We start from the raw sequence: 24,472 nt of genomic DNA, 5'->3' as shown, positions 1-24,472 counted from the left end.
GGAACAAGAAAGTGATTTTGATTTATAACCACCATCAGTTTGCTGTTTTGCAACAAACATGGCCCAACCAGCTCCAGGATGTTCAAAGGTCTCTTGCCCAACAGGTTCAAATATTTGGCTCCATTTTTTGTGTGTGAAATGAGCAATTTGGGCAACCCTTAAAAATAAATATTTACAGCACTTGGAAAATTAATAGGGTCCAATTCCAAGAGGAATTTAAAAAAAAATAGTAAGAAAATACTCAGTACACATTTCCATTGCAGGAAGTTTTACACCCACTATTTCCCATCACCATGTCCCTGATATTCTCCAGTGACTGGGAAGGAGCCCTCACCTGAGAATCTGGCCAGGCACATCTTTAAGGAGACTGACATCTATCCCAATTGCTTTCTGTGGGTCAGTGACAAGCTCCATAATTACCATGTGCATTTTGATCTTCACTGATACTCACCAGCTACAGGAAATTACACACTGTGCTGTACCTGCTGCAAGCTTAACCCATTGCTATCCTGTTATTAACTGTTCTCCCTTTGGGACTTGCAGCTTCTCCTACTCCAGCCACTGAAATGGAAGAAAATGCAAACACCAGCTTGGAAGAAGACTTTGAAGGACAGGCAACACACACAGGCAAGGAAACTAACTGGGTTTTTTTTTCCCAAAAATAGGTTATACTGTCAGTGTTCACTGGGGAAGCCCAGAATTCCAGTGGCCAAACCTCCTGCACAAAAACCCAGGTTCCAAAGGCAATGAGAAAGTGTTCTGGGGCAAGTGACAGCCCCCATGGAGGGCAGGTAACACCACATAACAAAAATTGTAATTTACAAAATTGCGCTGCTTCTCCTCAAACCTGAAGCAAAGGGCAAACGCAGGGGACACTTGACAAAGCCACCAAGAGCCATGGCCTGACATGGCTCCTGTTGGTTTATTGCCTCACTCCTGTGGTTTATTGCTTCACTCTGCTCTCCAGGGGAGGAGAGAAGACAACAAAAGAGGAACAAAACCCACATTTGAACTAGGTGATAGCACTTCACTAGAAAGGCAAAATGATTTTTTCCTTCTTACAGAAGGAACACTCAGTGCTAAGAACGCCCCTTGTGGCAAACACAGCACAGCGTTTAGAAGCTTTAAAAAGAGACCTCACTCAAAACCATCATTCTTTTTAATCCAGTGCTCAATCACCAAGACTTTTATAAGTACTGACATTGTGTTCAGCTCCACAGCTCCTCCACCCTGCTGCCAGGTAACAGGATGCCAATCATTGCCTCCTTCTGCTCCAAGGGCTTCTTTTCCTTGGAGCTATAATGAATGCAGCTCTTGTAATAACTCCAGGGTTCTTTCCCAACCAGCCTTGCTGCTGTTGGCCAAGATTATGATATATGCACAGGTTGGATGGGGCTCTGAGCAACAGAGATAGTGGAAGGTGTCCCTGCCCATGGCAGGGGGTGGAATGAGATGAGCTTTAAGGTCCCTTCTAACCCAAACCATTCTATGAGAAAAACCTCTCTACATGTATATACAAAACATCTCACTTTCATCACATCTTCCTTGTGAAAATGAGAGCTGCTCACCCAGCCTTTTCTAAATTTTCCATAGGAAACTTCACCTCTGAAAACGCTGAAATATTCTTTGTTTTTCCTTTACAATCTAAGATGCAGATTAAATGTTTTCATTTTGAAAAACAGCACTGGAATTTTAAATTTGTTTTTCACAATCTCAAAACTTAAGCAGTTTAATCAAGCAGCTCCAAAGATCAAGATCTGCATTACAATCAGAATTATCATTTGCTTATGGGTTACTCTCCCAGTGCAACAGGTATTGTTTGGGGTTTTTAAAAATAATCTCAAGTGTCCTGCATTCTTAGTTTTACTCCAAGTCTTTATACACATGTAATGTTTAAATTTTATTAAATATTTAAATTAATATTTAATAACCTGTTTATAAAGAAATCAAATATTTGTCTACAAAACACCACCTTTGGCCAACATGGCAGTTTTATCATGTTTCAGCATCCTCATCCATGTTAACTGCTCATGTAGTTCACCAAAATCCTTCCAAAGTATCCTGATGGGAACCAGATGAGAAAAACCTTTCCTTTCCTTCCTTTCCTTCCTTTCCTTCCCTTTCCTTCCTTCCTTCCTTCCTTCCTTCCTTCCTTCCTTCCTTCCTTCCTTCCTTCCTTCCTTCCTTCCTTCCTTCCTTCCTTCCTTCCTTCCTTCCTTCCTTCCTTCCTTCCTTCCTTCCTTCCTTCCTTCCTTCCTTCCTTCCTTCCTTCCTTCCTTCCTTCCTTCCTTCCTTCCTTCCTTCCTTCCTTCCTTCCTTCCTTCCTTCCTTCCTTCCTTCCTTCCTTCCTTCCTTCCTTCCTTCCTTCCTTCCTTCCTTCCTTCCTTCCTTCCTTCCTTCCTTCCTTCCTTCCTTCCTTCCTTCCTTCCTTCCTTCCTTCCTTCCTTCCTTCCTTCCTTCCTTCCTTCCTTCCTTCCTTCCTTCCTTCCTTCCTTCCTTCCTTCCTTCCTTCCTTCCTTCCTTCCTTCCTTCCTTCCTTCCTTCCTTCCTTCCTTCCTTCCTTCCTTCCTTCCTTCCTTCCTTCCTTCCTTCCTTCCTTCCTTCCTTCCTTCCTTCCTTCCTTCCTTCCTTCCTTCCTTCCTTCCTTCCTTCCTTCCTTCCTTCCTTCCTTCCTTCCTTCCTTCCTTCCTTCCTTCCTTCCTTCCTTCCTTCCTTCCTTCCTTCCTTCCTTCCTCCCTCCCTCCCTCCCTCCCTCCCTCCCTCCCTCCCTCCCTCCCTCCCTCCCTCCCTCCCTCCCTCCCTCCCTCCCTCCCTCCTTCCTTCCTTCCTTCCTTCCTTCCTTCACTCCTTCACTCCTTCACTCCTTCACTCCTTCCTTCACTCCTTCCTTCCTTCACTCCTTCCTTCCTTTTCTCTCTTCTTTCATTGATCCAGGAGCTCTGGTTCTCAGGACTCCTGGAAAGTGCTTTGGAAGGAGTAGGGACAGATAAACTGAGGCACAGAAGGACAAACCAGAACAGAACACAAACTTTCCAGGAAATCTCTTGTTGCAGCCACTTTCTCATCCAACTTCATCTCCCTTAGGGCCCAAAGGTGTGATCAATGACTGGAGGAAGTTCAAATTAGAGAGTGAAGATGGAGACTCCTTACCCCTGAGTAAGAAAGAAATGCTTAGGCAAATGTCTTCACCACACAGATCTTTCAGCAGAGATGACAAAGACACCAGAGAGAGATTCTGCCGTAAGGTAAGATAAACAGGAGGAATTAACTTTGGCTCTATATAAAACATGCCTGTTACAAGGTGGAAAATCTTGAATTTTCCACTCAATTTCCATGTAACTTAGCAGAGCTCTCACAATGCAGACGGAACACATGTGCAAAAACGATGGAGCTGGGGAAGGGGCTGGAGCTCCAGGAGGTGCTGAGGGAGCTGGAAAGGGGCTCAGCCCGCAGAAAAGGAGGCTCAGGGGGGACCTTGTGGCTCTGCACAGCTCCTGACAGGAGGGGACAGCCGGGGGGTCGGGCTCTGCTCCCAGGTAACAGGGACAGGATGAGAGGAAATGGTCACAAGTTCTTCCTGGGGAGGCTTAGGTTGGATATCAGGAAAATTTCTTCCCCATAAGGGTGGTCAAACTTTGGAAGGGGCTGCCCAGGCATTGATGGTAGCGCCATTCCTGAAAGAATCCAAAAGAATAGGAATGTGGTGCTCAGAGACACGGGTTAGAGGTGGATTTGGCAGTGCTGGGTTAATGACTGGACTTGATCTTAATGGGCTTTTCCAACCTTAATTAGTGACTCTGTAATTCTCTTTATCCAGTCCTCTCTCAAGCAAAGGGTGACTTCAGTAAAACAAGCAGTGTATTTCACATCTACCACAGCACAGCTTGACCTTTGCTCATCCCTTCCCTGCCACAATGCTCCATCCTTGGTTAATGCAATGGAAAACTTTTAGCAGGTTTAAAGACCTGTAAGTCAGGACAGAGCTCTGAGCCTGAACATTTACTAATTCTGAAACAGAGGGGAACCAAACCCCCCCAAAACACAGGAATTAAGCCTGCCTCACTACTGGCAAAACTTCCACCAGCTCTTGGTGGAAATTTCAATCAATTTTGATTTCAATCAAAAATTCAATCCATAAATTTTTGCCAGATGTGGCCACCGCCTTCAGTGCCATCATGCTGACAGGCAAGCGTTGAGACAGGATCTTTACCTGGATCCACAGGATCTTGCTGGAGCCACTGCAGGGAGTGATGGCTCTTCTAGCTGAGCTTTTGGTGCTCTCCAGACAGCAGGGGGGTCTGTCCCTGTCCCCATTCCAGCCCCCAGTGCCTCACGCCCCTCTCTGGGTCTCCACAGATGAGCATGCAGGAGTACGAGCTGATCCACGCCGCGCAGGAGGACGAGAGCTGCCTCCAGCAGTACCGCAAGCGCTGCATGCAGGACATGCACCAGCGCCTCAGCTTCGGGCCCAAGTTCGGCTTCCTGTGCGAGCTGCAGAACGGGGAACAGTTCCTGGAGGCCGTGGAGAAGGAGCACAAAACCACCACGGTCATCGTGCACATTTACGAGGACGGCGTCAAGGGCTGCCAGGCCCTCAACAGCAGCCTGGCCTGCCTGGCGGCCGAGTACCCCACCGTCAAGTTCTGCAAGATCAGGGCCTCCAGCACGGGCGCCGGGGATCGCTTCTCCAGCGAGGTGCTCCCCTCCCTGCTGGTCTACAAGGCCGGGGAGCTCCTGAGCAATTTCATTAGCGTGTCGGAACAGTTCGGTGAGGAGTTTTTTGCTGTGGATGTGGAGGCTTTCCTGAATGAGTATGGGCTGCTACCTGAGAGGGAGCTTCCGGCGCTGGGAAATGGCACGGAGGAGCCAGATGTTGAATAATTAGAGCCAGAGGCCTCACTGCCTCCCTCTCCTCTTCAGTCAGCTGTAAATCAATGTCAGTAACACCCATCCCACTTAGAGAAGGCTGACTTACTCGTAACAAATAAAGATAAAAAACTGTTTAACTGTTAGCATGTGAATTCTACTTACAGCACAAACAGCTGGCAGTCCTGCACATACTTCTATGCCAGCCACACGTAATAGGAAGAACAGCAGTGATATTTAAGAAATATAGGAAAAACAAACTAAAAATGGAGGGCCCATGCCTGTCTCCACAAAGCACAAGTCCTTCATCTCAGTGGGGACAGGAGCGGTCCATCCCTCTGTGCACACAAAAAGCCATCTCCATCTTCTGGAGGTACAGCAAGTCCTGGCTCCTGATTCACTTCTACCAACTTTGGCAGGAACAAGCAATTTTAAGGGCAGACAAATAGACCAAAGTCCTTGCATTCCTAAATGGCTCAAGTATCTAGGTCATTATTTCATTCCACATTTAATACTCAATACCGATGCAAAGGGAGAAGTTAGCTCAGTGCTCCTGTAAGTTTCTCACCCAAACAGCTGAAATGGACACAGCATCAGCTGATTGCAGTTCATCAGTGCTCCCTATGCTGAGCAGCATTTAAAATGCCTGTGAGTTTCTGGAAAAGTATGTTATGCTTATGTAATAATTCTGAATAAAGCTTATCAGCTCTCAAAACCTGCCATTGGAAGTGTGGAATATATTGGTAGTACATAACCTTACCCTTAAAAACATGTGAAATATTAGTAAGTATCACCAGATATTTACTAAACTCCAAAGTTTTAAGTTTCATTAAAGGGAAGCTGCTGAGAACTACAATTTAATAATCTAATTGAGAGGAAGATATGGGATAAACTCACTATAGACATTCTCTGATACAAAACAACAGAACATTAGAAACACTTCAGAAACTTCTACACACTGGCAAAGCTAAAGGCTGGATTTCAATGGGGATGGAAGTACTTTTATCTTACTAAAGATCTTAACAGCACAGATTAGTTTATAATATTTGAGATTATCAAAATGTTAAAGGCTATTTCTCTTTTGTTTGTTTTTCTTTTGTTCTATCAAAATGAAATCTCATGTCATGCACACTAAGCAGTGCAAATGAAGTTCCTTATCATCTCTCCTGCAATATTCTCTAACCTGTAAAACAATTAATGACTTTATTACACCAAGAATTCAAATAGCATGTTCTCAAAATGTCATGATTTCCATGCTGTAAATTGCTGTGTGAGAGATTGTCCCAAGTCTTTCTGATGGAACTCCAGGGGGAATAAAGCTTTTCCCCTGGAGCAGCCCTCTCTCCCCTTACTGAAGCATGAAGTTGACCCCTCAGGTAAAGCCACTTTCATCCTAACATTTCATTTGTCTCTTCAGAATATTTGCAGATCTACCATTTGCAGATACACCCAACAGCATGAAAATCCAATGATCTTACAGGAGTTTAGGTTGAAAATACTGAATTATCTTTGTCCATCACAAAAGTAACCAGTTACCTGAGCAGCAGAACAATATTTCTCTTGCATTTAATGACATGTTTTGAAGAAGAGACATGAAAAATTTCTACCCTCTGCACACCAAAAAAATCTCCATGTAAGCTGTGGGAACTCAGCTTCCGTGAGAACTTTCCCTCTTTATCCAACTTGGTTTAAAAGCTATGAGGGTGTACATCAGCAGGCTCATCACATAAGCTTCATTTTTTTGAGAACAAGGCTGAAAGCACAAAATCCCAACAAAAGCAACACAGAAGTTCCACCTACAGCTACTGTACAAGTTGACACTCCAATTTAGGAGACAGATTAAATGTGCTTAAGCAGGATTTTCTTCTACCTGTAATTTAAAAACCAAAAATCAAAGAGCAAACACAAATGTGGCACCAAGCCTCAACAGAAGCTCATGACTAATGAAGTTGCAAATAACACACTGATCACCTCAGTTGTCAGTTTCTGCAGGAAAAAACCCAACCTTAAAACAAAAAGCAAGATTTGATTCAAACATTTATTACTGTATGAAGGTTTTTGAGTAGCAAACAGCAAATGCTTCAACAAGCACATGGGAACAGCCTTCCTGCTACCCTGGGCTGTGGTCACTCTTCCTTTTGACTCAAAGTCACGCTTTATAAACCTCCAAGACCAAGTGACCAAGACCACTGAGGCTTTTAAAACCACATTTTAAACCCCCATGGCACAGAAAATAATGATTCTGTTAAAACTATTTTGTACTATAAATTTTAGAACTATACTTAGACGAGCCTGATTTTCAGACGTGGGAGTCCAAACCATTCCTCTGAACTCTTATATATTAAAATAAATATATATATATCTGCAATCATGGACATAAGTTAACAAAGCCAATATCAGTCACAGTGGAGTTTTCTCAGACTGAAAGCTTTGGAGTATTATACAGGTAGGAAGAGGATAAACCTACAATGAAACCTGAACTACAGTTATGCAGAAGTCAGGAAACAGATTTTTAAAAGGTTGTTTTCCTTTTCTCTTACACACACATTTTAATTTATCTTAAACCCTCATTATCTTACACTGTCAACAGTACAAAATGGTACAAGAAAGGATGGGACAATAAAATCCCCTCTTGGTTAGTCCTGTAATTCTTAGACAAGTGAGAACCTGCTTTCTTCTACATCCACAATTTCCTCATGGCAGGATGACTGGAAGGCTCAATCTGTAGGTACAAGTCAAATTACTCATTTCTTCTTTGACAGGGTTGATTAATTTATTATTGCACAGATGGTACCTTAACTGTCTCTTATATTGTAACTGGAATCTCCACCAGAGCAACTTCTCTCTTTGCCTTCCTCCAAGCCCAAACTGGAAAATTAGATCCCTGATACCAAGTTAGTTCTAAACTGAAGGATTAATTTGACCATGACCACAAAGAAAAGGATCATTTACTAAGCACTGAACAAGCTTGCAGAGAGGAAGAAAAAAGAGAAAGAGTTCTTTGCAAGGGCATCCCTGGAATAATACATCTCAACAAGCTCTGGTTTTGACACCACAAGTACTAAACAAGAACAACTACAGAGTGTTTTGGGACAATTTTCTTCTCTGGTGTCAGAGATGCTGTACTTCACTTCTGTGACTGCCTTTCGTGTTACAGGCAACTAAAGAATAATCATTTTGTATTTTTACCTCCAAAAGCACACCCTGTTCTCCTTAAAAAAAAAAAAAAAATAAAAATCCACTGACTGGCACAGAATACAAAGCAATTCTAGAACCCACAGCACTGAACCCAGTGCCACCATTACAACACTCACCACCTTCCTCCAGGAGGCCCCCCTTGAGCAATGCTGAGCACAGAAGGTCAACACTGTCTTTCAGAAAAGCAGCTCTTTTTTCCAAACATGTAAAAACAGAACACACAAGTGAGGCAACAGTAGTCAACACACCTTTCTCAGAGTTGCCTTTATTAAAGGTATCCCAGTACATACTTGTTTCTGCTTTAGAATCAAAGGGTTTATTTTTTTATTTGTGTTCCACTGCCTTCAAACAAAAAAAAAAGAAATTTGCATTGGTATTAAAATGCTGTTAATTCTTTTCTGTTGTAGCTCAGGTCCAAGTAAACATCACATTTCATATCCAAATTATCTTTATTAGCCTTACTACAGTTCTGTCCACCTTCCTCATGTCGAGTAAACATGTAACTGGCCAACATCCCCAGGAGAATCTCTCATCATGGAAAGCTCTCTGTTTACAACCTAAAAATCCTGATTAGCAATAATTTTTGATAACTTGTCTGTACCTACAAGATAACCCACAAGGCCTGCCTAGGTGTAACTGTTACTGAAATAGTTCAAATTCTAAGATAGCAATGATTGTATTGGAGCTGGACAGAGAAATCCTCATCAGGAGGCACTGAGTCAAAGGCAGCAGCATACACACAGCTCAGCAGTGCCATGCATTTCATCCATTTCTGAGTTCTGCACTCTTGAACCAAGCTATTTACAGGCTGCCTTGGTCTAGTCTCGAAACTTGTAGAAACTATTTGTATGCATTTTATGCTAGCTAGCCAGTTTGATCTAAAGCAATGCCTATGGTGAAATGCTGGCTTTACTAAAACTAATTTTGCCCCAATTAACTGTAATAAAGTAACATTTCTCTTAGGAAACCCTAAAAGCAGGAATTGTCATACATCATGCAGGTTTTACCAATGCCCTGAGAAACACCAGGAGTAGTATTTTACATTAAAGGAGCCTGGAGGAAGAAAATTAAGGTTCTGTATTTGTTTAAGGGACCTCTCCAGAAAATAACATTATCATTTATTTATACAGAGAGACAGGGTTAGTTTCTTGTAAACCTGATTCACCCTCTACTTGATTCTGTAAGTGCATAATTCTATTTAATTTAGGAAGTGTATGATGGAACAAGGTAACTGGATTACACTTTACAGTATTACAGTTTACATTGCACATCTACCTGGTGAGATTTAGACAACAATTCTTAATTGCTAATATATTAACCCCAGCTATTTCCATCTTCTGAATGGCCAACATTTCCCAGGAGCTGTGGTGGCTGGAGTTTAATCACTGGAGATCAATCACTGAAGTAGTTGAAGGAGAAAATCGACGCCAGGACTGCGACAGCAGCTGCTACAACCAGCCCTAAATCCAGAGAGAACACAGGCAGTGAGGGAAGGGCAGAACAACCAGCCCTAAATCCAGAGAGAACACAGGCAGTGAGGGAAGGGCAGAACAACCAGCCCTAAATCCAGAGAGAACACAAGCAGTGAGGGAAGGGCAGAATAACCAGCCCTAAATCCAGAGAGAACACAGGCAGTGAGGGAAGGGCACAATAACCAGCCCTAAATCCAGAGAGAACACAGGCAGTGAGGGAAGGGCAGAACAACCCTAAATCCAGAGAGAACACAGGCAGTGAGGGAAGGGCAGCACAGGCAGCAGCAGGCAGGGAGGGGAGGCTGGGTCAGGGGGAATGAGCACAAGGAGAAACAAAAAGATCTCCCCCAAAAAGAGCTACCCCAAAAACTATTTTTATTAGCATGCTCATTACTGATGCAGCTGAGGAGACACAGAAAACCCCAAAACACCTCAGTGATGATGAAAGGGAAAACATTATTACATTCAAAGCAAACACACATTTACTGCTCCTATTTAACCTTCCAGTTACCATATTCTATTTCTAATAATTAATAGAAACCAGAAGTAACTGCTTTGTTGACTAAAGTGTAACTATTTCAATACAAGCAGCCCACAGCAAAGAGAGCTGTACTAAGTGCAGACAGATCTCTCAGAGCTGGATGAGGCAGCACCAGAGAGAAGTTGCAATGGAAAGGGGAGCTCTGTGGCTGGTGTTCCCTGAATTCCTGAGCTGACAATTAGGATGCTGTGGGAGCTACCAGCCCTGAAAGGACCCACTGCAGCTTCTGGAGTGCCATAGCAAAAATCTGGGAAGGAACATACCCATATTTTGTTGGAGCTTCAACAGCAACGTGGCTTTTGTCAGCTGTGCCTGCTGCATGTCACTCGGGCTGTCAGTCACTGGGCAAATATCAACTGCGTGGAAATCAAGGGAAGAAGGAGAAAATTAACAGTTGTGCTTTACAGTGAATTAATACAAAAGGCCAAGAACTTCACATCAACTTTTATAAAGTGTATTTATGATAGGAAAAAACAGTTTATTGCAGTAGAAGTGGTACAACAGCAATAGCACAGGGCTAAACTATGCTGTATGGCTGGAAGGGTAAAACTCAAGAGACAAAATACATTTCAGGAGGAGCTCCTCTTCCAAAACTCATTTTCCACACCCTGCTTCCAGAGTAACAGTCCCAACCCTCTTTGCATAGCCTGGGGAGAATTTGACTACGTGAGAGGGAACCACCAAAATGTACCATTAAGCACCTTCCAAGATCAAAGGTCCCCTCCAGAGCCATCTGTCCCCAGTTCAGGGTACATGCAAATCCCACACCAGAGAGGATGAGCCTGGCAGCACCTCCCTGCCCAACAGCCAGAGATGCATTTTTTCCAGCCACAGAAATTTCTTTCTGAAGATCCCCTAAAAATACCCTTTCACAGCAGGCATTGAGGACTCATTCCTCCTTGGAAGAATTACTAAATCCTTAGTCTGCCCAGCCAGGATGTGAGAGAGCTTGAGTCTATTTCCAGGCGGATGGGACTCAAACCTGGATCTATTTCCTTTGCCTAGATCTCCCTAATCCCTTGGCTATATCCAGCTTGTTAGAGGGGCAGGAGAGAAAGAAGGGGATTAATCTCCAGTCCTTCAGCCCAGCTTGCTTGAGCCAGCATGGAATACACCACACACCCCCCAGTGACAAGGCTGCTTGCTGGTCATGGGCTATAGGTCTTCAATGTGCAGCATTCCCGTTTTCAGGAGTTTGCTAAGACTTGCCAGACTTAGTACAATTCAGAATGTACAACCACAGGCACCTTCTGCACAAGCAAAGGGTAAGACAAAGTGTTTGTCATGGCAGTGGGAGCTGGATGTGTCTGGGAAGGACAAGCAAGCTCAGATAAGAGAAGGAGTCGAACAGACTGTTCTGGAGACAAGGGAACCCCCAGCAGAACCAGATATCAGGGTTTAGAAGGCCATGGGACACTGATCTGAATAAAAACAGATCTCCATTCCCACAGAGGGGTTGACCATCAGCAATAAATCACAAATGACATGCTTGAGTAATAAGGCACATCCTCTGTGTGATTCATATGCAAATGAAGTACTTTCTCTGTCATTAGTTATGGTGGAAATGGATAATCTAGACGATCAGAAAGGTTGTTTCTGTTGAGTCATATGGATAATTGTCTTCAAAATATCCTTAAATCAAGCTTGCACAAGACTTGTTGCACACAAACACCCAAACTAGCTTTTAAAACCTGTCTTTAGGGTTTTTATCCTTAAACCCACTGCATTGGTACAGGATGTACTGCAGCACAGAAATCACTGCCTGATACGAAACTCAACAGGACAGTGAGATACACAGATATACAGACATTGCTTGGAGATCTCTCTGTAAGCAGCACATCCATGTAAAATCAAGATAACAATATTTCACTGCAAAGTGTGTTTTTTGAAGAGAAATTATCAAATATTCTTGAATCTCACTAGTCCTCAACGAGGCCGTGGCCAGATCACTATTTTCTTTGTGCCAAGAAAAACACTCCCTCAGCTGCCTAAAATGAGCAGAAATCTTCAGCTAGAGGAGTTATTAATTGTTGAAATATAGGTTTTCAGTAAGCAACTTTAACTAGCACAGTAAGAGAACTTCTGTCCAGAGTGTTAAATTCTGTGAAACATCCCACTTTGGGACAATCTGACTGCATTTTTTGAGCCACCTCTGGACTCTAGCTCCAGCAGGTTCCTTTCTGCTGTATATTTGATGAGCAGGTAGGATGGTCTGTGCCCTCTAACTTGAGGTTTCTTTGCGCCTGCCTGTGCTGAGGGGACCTTTGGAAGCTGCACATCAAGGCAGCTGCAGATTCCTTGCCTGTTCAGAGGGGAAAAAATAAAAAGACAAAGGGAAAAAGAAAAAAGAACCACCCTTGAGCTATTTAGTTACCACAGGCCTTTATGCCATCACATTCTGGAAGGTTTGCATGTAGAGCAGCAAAATCACACAAAACAGTTTTCATAGCAGATATCTTCTAGTACCAGTTAGATGAATCCTTAATTCTTCAGTTTCCTAACCAAGATGGGGAAGTGATTACCACTGCTGAAGTCTTATTTCTGTCTATCCACTCAGGGTATTTACCAGCCCACCCCCTGCACCAAGGAGGAGCAGGGATTTAGTAAAGCCAATCAGAAATGCAGAGCTTTCTGTTGCCTGTATTAGAGCACTGAATACCTTGAAATTACAGTGTTAGAGCTATTTAAGGCTTTCACTTATAAATAGCTTGGGGTTTACTTTCTATTTTCCACACAGCAATTTTAAAGCATGACCCACTGGTGTCCCCACTGGGGATCTGTACATGGAGTCAAGACACAAACTGCAGGAGACAGCAGAAGAGCCCCAAGTTCAGTAAACACATAAAAATGACCTCAAAAACTTATGTTTTGACTAAAAGTTGCTTAAAAAAAGAAATCTTTTGCCTATACTGATTAGATCCTCTTCTTCTAAAGTGCATATTTTAAAGAGGAACAAAACCCCAAATTATTTCAAAAGGTTGCTCGTGGTTTTGAGTTTTAGAGAATTCTTTTTATCAGCAAACTTTCCCCAGAACCTCAGTATGAACAGCATATGAACAGTTAATTCGAGGTAGGTGCCTCAGACCACAGGAACTGTGACACAAACAGAAAGGCTGATGACAAAATTCCCTACAAACCAATTACTGAAAAGTGACTATGATTAATAAAGTTAGAGCTAAGCACAGAGAAACAATACATGCTTCCCAAGCCAATATGATGCACTGGAAAAGCCTTTGCACAAGAGAAACCACAAACTCTCATTATAACACAAAAAACATGCTCACAGCAATACTTAGACATTTCATACCAAAGCAACAATAAAAATTAAATCCCATGATTAATGGGGTTTTTTCTAGAATGCAGAACACTTTGTATGCATTTAACAGGACTCTTTCTAAAATGACCTTCCTGGTATGATAAAAGTGTATAAATAACTTGTGATTTTAACAAATCACAAATGATGGATGCCTCAGCTTTAATTATCAGAATGAGCAGTGCTGTGCTGTCAGCATCATTGATACCACTGCAATTAACAGAGCCCATTCCATGGACAAACTTTATGGTGCTCACCAGGACAAGGCCAAGCTTTCCCAAAATCCCCTTGCACGTTTTTTCCTCTCCTCTTCTATGCACTTATTTCAATTTGTGGCTTTGGGGCCGTTTCTTAAAGAAAATACACACCTACTTTAATTTGCTTTTCTTTCAAAGAAAAGGAATATAAATCCCCCCCAGTTAACTCTACACACAGCAGACTACAAGAACACCCCAGCTCCTTTTGTGGCCATCACTTCACACCTATTGCTGGCATCAATCTTTGGGATGCTCTGCTGTAAGTGGAAAGGTGTTTCCTTCCCACCTGCAGCTCACATAGCCTTACATAAGAAATAAAGCTGAACTGAATCATCACCTCTCTCCTCCCACACCTCTCTCCACTGCTACAACAGTACTCATTTGCTTCTCTAAGCTACACTGATTCCTTAAAGCTCAGTAGTAATTAGTTTTAAGAGTATTAAAGTTACTCTAATAATGCCAGAGATTTTTATTGGCTTTCCTGTTTTCCTTGAGGTTCCTGTACACCTCTTACTCTTCAAAAGGATGAGTCAGTTCACAGCTAACAGGTCTAGTTAAAGCCTGGGGGGAGCTGATTCATTTAAAAAGACAAGAATTTATGGTTAACTCTGAAATTAGGAAACTCAAAACCTCCTCCAAGTTAACATGCAAGTCAGGGTGAATATCAATACTCACAGTTCACCTTGCACAGAAAGTCATGGTTACATTGCCCCTAAGTTTTTGTCCCTAAATACCAACATCAAAAAAGTGTTCATAGTTTTAATGTGAGAATTAGTGGTTTTTATTTATTTAAATTATAAAACTGGAACCTGCAGCTCATATGCATGTTGATGGGGGAAAAAAAAGGGGAGCAAAATGTCTTCCATAAGACCACAGGAAATGTTCTTAGGTGCCTTTCAATGTCATATTTGAATTCTGCATTGAAATCAATATTGCGGGGGAAAAAAACCCAACAGGGAATGATATAGGGCAAAAATATTCAGAAAGATTAATCCAGTAACTAGATTATGTGAAAATATCTATATTAAAGGGAATACAGCAGCCTCATAATCAGATCACAAACTTGTAAGACATTCAGTAGAAAATGAAAAGTGCTCTCAATTTTGTTTTCATTCTGGGTGAACCACAAATCTTCAGGTTTGGGCACTGCATTTGGTACATAAATTAAAACACTCTGAATAAAGAAAGGTATTTGGCTTTTTTTAATTTATCAGGTTTAGTGTGAAATCTTCCTGAAACTGTAGTGAAAAACAGTAGATTTGACTAAATCACTCAACGTATTCTAACTTGTCTCAAAACCACTTAGCCCTAAAAAGATGAACTATTGGAAGTGTAAATATATGTATTAATGTAAAAAACAAAGCTTTGCAGGGTGTTTTTTAAGAGTTTATTTATCAATAAAGGATCCCCTCTAATTCAGGAGCACAGTGGCACATACAAACCTTGGTTACCCATCTCTTCATGTTTCTACAGCAGCTCACGGGCTGCAGTCATGGCTGCACTGAAAAACCAAAATATTTGAGAGGAGAAAGAGAAGTCTATTCCAAGAAATACAAAATGTAAGAAACTGGATCATTTTCCACAATATATTTAGGCTGCAATGAATTGTTATGAATCCTTAGAGTTGCATATGAAGTAAGTTGACTTTATCCATACCTGGATAAAACTGGCCTATGCCAGTTTTAATCAGCATTTTCCTAGCCCCTGAGCCAGCCTGCCCTGGCTCTCAGAGATTTACCTGTGCTAATGTCCTCAGCTATGTGCATATCTTCAGCTTGCACAGGCTGATCCAACATCTCCACAAAACGTTCCTGGATTTCTCCAGCAGCCTCATCACCAAACTTATAATCACTGAGCATCACACTGGATCCAGCAACTGGGACAAACAGTCTCTGAGGCAAGACATGATATTCCCTCCCAAAATCTAAAAGGAAAGAGGGAGAAATACCATCCCAATGAAAGCCTTGACAGTTATGATAAGATCCCTCCATAATCTCTGAGCATAAGATGAAGTCATTGCAGAAGAAGAGCTCAAGGTCTCTGTGTAGAAACCCTGCTTTCAGACATGCCTGGCTTAGTGGGCTGCTATTCTATGGATTTATGTCCTTACATTATTGGTCTCTCCAGAAACACCCACAGCAGCTCCAAAACAGACCCTAAAAAGCAAAGCAGAGCTTTTCTCCTGTTCAGAATGACTCGCAGGAGGGCTCTGGGAGAGCCTGCAGGTAAGAGCTCCCCGAGGAGCAGGATTTCAGCAGCACACAGGACTGCAGAGGTGTCACACTCAGAGCCACAAAGCTCGGCTGCCATCTAGAGAGGGGACCCAGAACTACGTGCAATGGAAAAGGCTCTCTCTGCCCAAGACATCCCCATTGATTTTTCAATTAACTCCTTTTTTGTTTAAGACAACGACACCACTGCACTGACTTAAAGAAATTTAAGAGTCCCAGCATGAGCTCAAAGATCTGGTCTCCATCAAGTTTTAACATACATCAATATTAATAGGAACACCATACATGGATTTAAAAAATAAAAATAGAAATGAAAATTTAAAGCGTGCAAGGTACAGTTGGAACTTCAGAGACAAAAGTTTCAACTACAGAAGTTTGAAAAATCACAAAATTTCTGTTTAGTGAGGAAGAAGCTGGGATTGCATTTTGTGGTCACAGGAACTGTGATGCCAAAGGACACAAACTTGACAAAAAATTTCCAAATTTAAGAAAAAGTCATGGCTGACAAGCAGCAATTACACCTTTTCTTCTTTATTCTGCTCTAACCATAGTGGAACTTCACTATAACAGAATTTTCTACAACCACCAAAATTCACTGCAAATATAAGCTGGTGGCTTTGTTTATTTTTTTTAAATTTTTTAATTTCTTACTTTTTTTCTGAGGTCCTTCATTTAAAATCAGATCTTCAAACAGTATTTCACACCGATCACTCAGTGTGTTTATTATGTCTCTTTTCAAAGCCTGCAAGGACACAGTGAAATCATCAGGAATATCAAAACCATTTGCAAAATCAAAACTATTTGCAAAGCTTTTAATCAGGAAGAAATAACCAAAGAAGCCCCATACGTTAAACCCATGATGAAAGAACAGTTTTTTCCCAGAAAATAAAAACTAGTGTGAATTTTCAAACTAATAAATAATAATTTATTAATAAAGAAAAGCTAACATTAAAAGAATTGGTATCAAAAAGGAAAACCACAAAACAAAAATGAAAAGCTGAAGAAAATTTTAGGATTGCTAGGATAAGAACTGACAACTTCTAGATATTTATCAGTAAAACCAAACAAAAATCATGAGGCAATGACTCAGTGAGGGGAAAAAATAAATTACTGAGCAAATAAATCTGAATTTTACCTCTACAAATATAAAAATATAGTCTGCAACCTTTTCTAAAGAGATTTCTTCAAAGCCTAATCCCTTTGACAATTTATGCAAAGACTCCCAAGAGCCCAGCCTTATCTACAGGACACACATCCTCTAGAAGAGAAAAACTAACTAACCTCACATGGATGGTTTCTAAAATAACTTTGACCCCAGTTCTGGCAAAGAAAAACCAGTATGCAAAGTCCCACGTGCTTCAGGAGAATGTTTCTGATGGACTAAGATGTACCTGAATGGCCTCTTTGACCTTGGGCTTGTTGCTGTGGATGTAGGCTCTGCATTTCACAGCTCCCCGCAGGTTGATGGAGCCACTGCACACCTGCACCGTCGCCGTGGACCTGGGGCTGGCACCCTGGCACTGAGGGACAAACACATCCACTTTTAGCCCAGGCCCTTGCAGCACAGTCACTAAAGCCAGAACCAGCAAACCAACAGCAGGTGCTCACACACAAGCTGTTTCCCTTATCACGTATAACTAATTTCATTTTTATTTTATTTTTAGTTATTCCTTTAGTTCTTCTTCTCTTTTCTATTATGGCAAATGTGTTTATCGGTCCAGGTGTTCCAAACACTTGTGTCTGTGAGATGTTAAAACTTTCCAGGCTTGTGGCAAATAACAGCATTGCAACTGTTAAGTCTTTTACAGATTTTTTTTAAAACAATGACGTTTTCATGTTTGCTATAATCAGTGTGACCCAGGGTGTGCTGGGAGTCATCCCATCAGTCAGTACCAAATTATACACATGGTCACACTGAGAGCTGCATCAAACTGTTGCCTAGAAATGCCCTCCCTAATTACCACAACAATGAGTGTGAGCATGAAGCACTCCAGGACAACACCTGGAAACACTGGGGCACAACTTCCTCACCAATTGCACAAACCACTTCTGCCAAAAAAAAGTTTTCCTCTCCCTGCAGGAATTAACCTCAATACAATAGACAGGAACAACAAAAGAAGCTGAGATACTCATGGAGATTTTAAAATGGCATTGGAAACACTTCTAGTTTTGCTGAATGTAACTTTGAGAATCCAGGAACCACCTGACAAAACACAGAAGGCTATGAAACAAGGCCTGGACACATTTGGACTTCAGGACCAAGACTGGGCACTAAATTCATGGTTCTTCACAACTCAGGTAGGGAGGAAGCTCCTGACATAGATCCAGCAGTTCCAGATGATGATTCAGCTCACAGGATCTATGCCTTAATCCAGAGCTGGCAGCTGAGCTTCTGACAAAAGCATCCAAGTGAATGTCCAAGCTAGCCAGGGCAAGCTGTGCATTGAAGTGTGGGGGTGACTGAACTTCAGATGAAAAGTCACTTGAAATCAATGTACACAGGTACCTACAGGCATCCTCCTACCAAAGGAATTAGTCACAGGACTTCTCTTCATAACCTGTTTTCCAGTCTTTCAGCTATCCTATGCAATTCATGGACAACATGGTTATCTCATCACAAGAATTTCTAAAGGCACAAAATATGCAGATCTGTTGACAATCAGTTTCATATTCAATATTTTGGGGGGGGGGGGGATCTTAGGAACAAGTGAGCAATATTTCTAGACAATAATTCAGAACCTTGTTATCTTATTTTTTTGCAGTATTCTATAATTGAAAGGCAAGCTTATATTTTGCAAACCACTAAAAACTTACCAGCTGTGTCAGAACCTTGACATCAGAAAACTGAGTGCCGGGCTGAGTATTTCCTCTGAACTTTTTCTGAGGGGAAAAAAATTATTTGTGTCATGAAACAGGAAAAAAAAGTGCCTGAAGCAATCTCCTCACTATGGCACAGAGGGTTCCCTAGTTTATAGCCTTTGAGAGGGAAAAATAGCACTTAGAAACCAACCAAGAGAATAGAACTACAAAACTAAAAGGAGAGATGAATGAATCAGCACGAGGTGACCCAAGTAGGTCTTTGAAATGTCATCACCCACATTCACACCTCACTCTGTAATAGAAACATTTCAGTCATTTCAGACATAATTACTGCATTCACACTGCCCGGGAGGGAGAGGCAATCTGCAGGAATGGCAGCTCTGTGTGTTGGTTCCCTGGAACAGCCAATCAGACCGACAAACACTGCACAGGAGATGTCCCATTCAACGCTTTGTCACACAGAGGTTCCAACCATGCATCCATTAGAGCTCAATTCCTCCTTGTTTGGTACTCACATGCCCTTCCAGCAGTTCTGTATCCTCATCTTTAACTTGGCCATTGATCAGAAAAACACTGTCTTCTATTTGCTTTGACCATCGGTTTAACCCATTCTTAAAAATAAGTGAAAACAAACAAACAAACAAAAAAACCACAAGAAAGAGGAAAGAATTTCACTGAAGGGTTGGACAGTTCCATGCTGAAACTTATAGAAGTATGTGTTTTAACAATTACTCTGACAGAGTTTTAAAGTCTGTGAAAAACCTATGCTTTCCCAAAGGTAAACCTTAAATGGACCACATTCAGAACAAATTAAGAAACAAACATTGCAAAATACTGAAGTGCCACCCCAGGGATTTGGGGGCTGCAGAGAGGATTAGAGCCCATTGAAAGCCAACTCATGGCAAAAGCACCCAACAGTCCTGCACAAATTGGGTGCAACCTTTCACCAGGTGAGGCACCAGAGAAGTTACCTGAGATACTCACGACAATTATTATATAATTTTGAACAAAGGAAACTTCTCACTGACCAGAAGAGTTACATTTAAAAGGAATAATTGCTAAATATTCTCCACTGATTAGTCCTACTCCTCTCCTGCACTGTTCAACTCTTTCTCTCTTATTTAATTTTCAGCAGAGAACTGAGTGTGGTTCCTGCTGTGTAGGAGCCAGTGCAGGCAGCGAGTTACCTTGGTGTTCTTCTCCAGGTCATGGTTGGGGGAAGTAGCAAGAAGTGGAATGTGGATGTTCACATTTACTGTGCAGCCCAAAGACACCCAGGAGGCAGTCAGAGCACTCTGGTACTTCCAGTCTGCTGGTTTAGCTGAACTCTGAGAGCAGAAAAGAAAAGCCATAAAGCATCTACCCAAAGTACTCTACTGAGGCTTTTTTGGGGTTCAGCATTACTTGCCATGCATTAAAAGCTGGATGAGCTTACCTTTGGGTCCTGCACATCATAGGTTCGGCAAACTACTCTGTGCTACTTAAAGAAAAAGACTCAGTGAAAAGCAAGGGAACAACTAAGAACAATCCACAATTGACTTAGTCCTCTGCTAAACTTCCTTGTCCAGCTAATTTATGCTCTGGAGCAAGTTCTCACCTTTCATTAGTGTAAAAAAGTGGGAAAACATTTGCCTGTAATCTCCTACTACCACAGTGATGCCATCTCTTACAAACAAATGAAGATCAATATGTATTGACAGGAAAAGCACCAAGGCATCAATTTTTAATTTGTCCTCATCTCTCTCTCCCCTCAGAGAAAAATCCTTGCCTTCTCTCCTGGTATTATGTCTTTACCAACAGCTCCTGCATTCTGCTGCAGCTCTAGTATTGATCCCACAGGCCTGCTGCTGCCCCAATTCCATTCACCACTGGTAACAGCAAAAGAAGCCAAACAGTAATTTAGAATTTTTTTTCAGTTTATGCAAGTCAAGACTGACTGGGAAAGGTGTTATTTGATGCTGTCACACAGACAGACCGCATGAGAAATGATGGAAATTTTGCAAGGACAAGATGGTCAATAGTCTTAGCCATGGCTAATCAGAAAACTTCATTATTTCAATTTACATATGTCTAGCTGAACTTAAACAGCCTCCTCCTCCCTAATTCTTATTTATTCAGCAGTAACTGGATAAAAGAGGTTGGGATAGCAGCCTCAATCAATAAACTTTCCTCATAAAGGATACTTTTTTGTAGTAGAACAGATTTGAAGTGCTGCTCTGTCTGAGACCTCCTCCTCAGCAGGTTTCCAGAGCCTTCTTTTACTCAAGGACTTTTCCACTGAGAAGATTAGCTAAAGACCAAAAATACATTGCAAAAAATATGCTCTATAATTCCTGGAAAATAGTCTTGTACTAAAATTTTAAGTCTAAGCAATATCAAAATTATGTATGAGCAGGAAACACAGCTTACACGTCACCTAAATGTCACATTAAAAGAAAATTCTACATGGTTTCAGAGGCACTTTTCCCCAAAGTGAAAGAGGCTTGTTAAATTTTAATTTAGCTCCCTTATAAACCAAATCAAGCAGCACACATTCATATGTCCAGCCTGTATGCTTTTGTCCTTACAGACATATTACAGTTTTGTGCCTATCAGCTGGGTCAGAAAAGCTCTGCAAAATAGTTACTAATTATAAAAAACAAATCACCCTCAATTTTTAATTCAGCAATCACTGGTCACCTGGACACAGCTCACCTTTTTTAGCCAGCTACCAGTTTCATTAAGCACAACTTAGAGGCAATTACACTGAACTGCCAAAATTGACTCTTGGGTCTCAGGCTGCCAAACCTGCTCATGCTTAAATCACTCACCATGATTATGTTAGAAAAATGACAAAATGAACATAACATTTTCAGAACAGAAACCAAATATGGCAGTAGATGCCCCAATACTGTAACAAAAAAGCATTTTAAGTCTACCAGATAGTTCTGAGTATGTTTTAAATTTAATCCCACACTCCTAAGTCAAGTGCACACATTGCAGACAAGATGTTTCTCTTAAAGAAATCAGAATTATAGACCTTTCACTGCTGTAAACACCTCTAAACTAAGTGATTCATTCAGACAAGGAAAGCTAACATGTTAACATCACTAGCACCTCTATGTGGCTTTATATTAAGCAACAAAGATTTAGCTTAATGTAAACCTCAAGGATGTTTTCCCTAAGCCATATTAAGTAAATACAGATAAACCCAGTAAATAGAAACTCAGATTTGCTATTGCAGTGACAAACAGGAGGTTAACAAATAGGGATTTCTGAGCTTCCAGTCTCAAACCCACACATCAAAGCACAACACTTAGGACATAAAGCAACAAAACAACTGTATTTTAGTCAAGCCAGTGAGAGGAAATTCCTCACACACGGAGCCAAGGATGCTGCTGTCCTCCCGGCAGGAACTCTGCTTACCTTGCGCAGAGCATTTTGACCATCTTTAGCCAGCTCTGGAGTTGCAATCATAAACACACCAAGAACCAGCAACCCTCCAGGGAGCATTCTGGACACCTTGAAAATGAAAATGAACATTTATTAACAGAATTGGCAATCTAGAAAGCATGTAACTCCAGGTATCAAAAACTGCTGGTGAGACGAGTCTGCACCGAGAGCAGAAGTGAACTAAGGGAGACTGCTTTTCACTTACAGGAGGACCCTTTCCATGCAGGAACACATCCTGCAAGTGTTTTCCCTTCAGTAAGGGAAAGTGTCCTTTCATCAAAAAACCTGAAAACATTAAGGGTGTTTCTGGTTTAGAACACCTGTGCCCAGCATGGTTAGGAAGGCTCTGTCACTTTGAGATGACACAAGTGCTGAGATCCTTTGTGTCCATCTTATTTCCCTCCTGTCCCTCCCACCCTTTGCCACCTCCCAGGGTGAGCTCTCACCTGACTGGCGTGTGTGGTGATCCACTCCTCATCCAGGGATGCCAGCTTGGGAGGGCCCAGGCTCTCCTCCTGCTGCTGCTCCTTGGGAGGGGTTCGCACAGCCCGGATGACATAGTCCCGTTGGGGAGAGCACTTGCCACAACATCAACAGAAGCAAACACAGCTTGAGACTGCTGAACAGGGGTTTCCCCAGGTCACAGGAATGAATGGAAGGACAATCCCACGCTTACCTGCCCTATCAGCAGGCCAGTGACATATGGCTTCACCTTTGTGCTGAGCTCTGTCAGGTACTGCCCAATACCTTCCTCGACAAGGTAAGTTCTACCCATGGCTCCAGGTTTAAGTGAGGTGTTGTAGGTCCAACCTACAAAAGACACAATGCACTAAGTGGAAGAAGGTACATACACTGCAATGGGTACAGCAGAACAAGTCCCACACAAAGATCCTTTACAACTGTTTGATCGAAAACTCTCTGCAAGGTCATCAAATCCAACCATTCCCCCAAGCACACCACTGACCCATGTCCCCAAATGCTACATCCGCATGGCTTTAAAATCCCTCCCCCGAGCAGCTGTGCCAGGGCTGGACAGCCCCTTCAGCACAGAAACTTTCCCAATGTCCGACCTGAACCAGCCCTGGCCCAGCCTGAGGCCGTTCCCTCTCATCCTGTCCCTGTCCCTGGGAGCAGAGCCTGACCCACCCAGCTGTCCCCTCCTGTCAGGAGTTGTGCAGAGCCACAAGGTCCCCCCTGAGCCTCCTTTTCTCCAGGCTGAACCCCTTTCCCAGCTCCCTCAGCCATGCCTGGTGCTGCAGCCCCTTCCCAGCTCCATTCCCTTCCCTGGACATGCTCCAGCCCCTCCACATCTTTCCTGCCATGAAGGGCCCAAAACTGAACCCAGGATTTGAATTTTGAAATGCCTTCAAGAAAAAGTATTTTGCTGCATGATACTTCTAAAGGATGCACTGTTCCATTCACACAGTGACTTGCTGAATTCCACCCGTGTCCTTGAACATTCCCTACACCACTGCCATTCCAATTCCCAAGCACTCAGAGTACAGCATCTGTGCACATTCCAATGAGCAGCCCTTGCAGAAGGCTGCAAGAACCCAGGACACAGGGGGTTCTGCATCCCCCCCAGAACCCAGGACACAGTGGGTTCTGCATCCCCCCCAGAACCCAGCACACAGTGGGTTCTGCATCCCCCCCCAGAACCCAGGACACAGGGGGTTCTGCATCCCCCCCAGAACCCAGCACACAGTGGGTTCTGCATCCCCCCCAGAACCCAGGACACAGGGGGTTCTGCATCCCCCCCAGAACCCAGGACACAGGGGGTTCTGCATCCCCCCCAGAACCCAGCACACAGTGGGTTCTGCATCCCCCCCCAGAACCCAGGACACAGGGGGTTCTGCATCCCCCCCAGAACCCAGCACACAGTGGGTTCTGCATCCCCCCCCAGAACCCAGGACACAGGGGGTTCTGCATCCCCCCCAGAACCCAGGACACAGGGCTACCACAGACTCCCTTCACCTTCAAGCCTGCAGATCGTTCTCACACAGAATTAAGCATTAAAAAGCTGAAGCCCATGAGCACAGGATGAGGAAGCAAAGAGCATCCTGAACCTCCACAGGGAAGGTGCTCACACACCTCAACTCATGTCCCCACAGCTGGGCTCAGCACTTGCACACCCCCAGGCTCAGCACCTCCACATCCCCAGGGTTCAGCACCTGCACACCCTCCGGATCAGCACCTGCACACCCCCAGGGCTCAGCACCTCCACAAACCCAGTTTCTGCAGCCACCTCCGTCTCAGCCGAGCACCGATGTGGCCGATTGCGTCATAGCTGAGCGCCGCGGCGCAGAGAGATGATGCACACCAATGCCCAGCAGAGCGCGGGA

General features: G+C 42.9%; 2 protein-coding genes across 5 annotated transcripts; one reads left to right on the top strand and one right to left on the bottom strand.

The window, feature by feature from the left end:
* Window positions 1-566: 566 nt before the first annotated feature.
* PDC (phosducin) lies at window positions 567-4,881 on the top strand (the record flags this gene model as incomplete). The annotated part of the gene is made up of 3 exons (XM_084211412.1): window positions 567-627; window positions 3,085-3,245; window positions 4,357-4,881. The coding sequence occupies 3 exons, from the start codon at window positions 567-569 to the stop codon at window positions 4,879-4,881; spliced, it is 747 nt and encodes a 248-aa protein (XP_084067538.1).
* A 3,467-nt stretch (window positions 4,882-8,348) lies between these two features.
* Window positions 8,349-24,427, bottom strand: ODR4 (odr-4 GPCR localization factor homolog). Of its 4 annotated transcripts, none has more exons than XM_084211077.1 (14): window positions 24,302-24,427; window positions 22,807-22,940; window positions 22,577-22,708; window positions 22,104-22,199; window positions 20,882-20,988; window positions 20,134-20,170; window positions 19,886-20,026; window positions 19,214-19,309; window positions 18,693-18,758; window positions 17,270-17,398; window positions 16,530-16,620; window positions 15,386-15,571; window positions 10,341-10,433; window positions 8,349-9,524 (listed from the first exon to the last, which is right to left on the bottom strand). In XM_084211077.1, exons 2-14 carry the CDS (start codon window positions 22,903-22,905, stop codon window positions 9,457-9,459), a joined length of 1,341 nt encoding a protein of 446 aa, XP_084067203.1. In that variant the 5' UTR covers window positions 22,906-22,940; window positions 24,302-24,427; the 3' UTR covers window positions 8,349-9,456. The 4 variants fall into 4 exon arrangements, with proteins under 4 accessions (XP_084067203.1, XP_084067206.1, XP_084067205.1 ...); XM_084211080.1 differs by having other exon boundaries at window positions 24,349-24,405; XM_084211079.1 differs by having other exon boundaries at window positions 24,359-24,397.
* Window positions 24,428-24,472: the final 45 nt, after the last annotated feature.

The sequence above is a fragment of the Fringilla coelebs genome (genome assembly GCF_963513975.1).
Source record: "Fringilla coelebs genome assembly, chromosome: 9".
NCBI lineage: Eukaryota > Metazoa > Chordata > Aves > Passeriformes > Fringillidae > Fringilla > Fringilla coelebs.
Note: the sequence above shows the minus strand (reverse complement) of the source record. Positions and strands in the feature narration are given on the sequence as shown.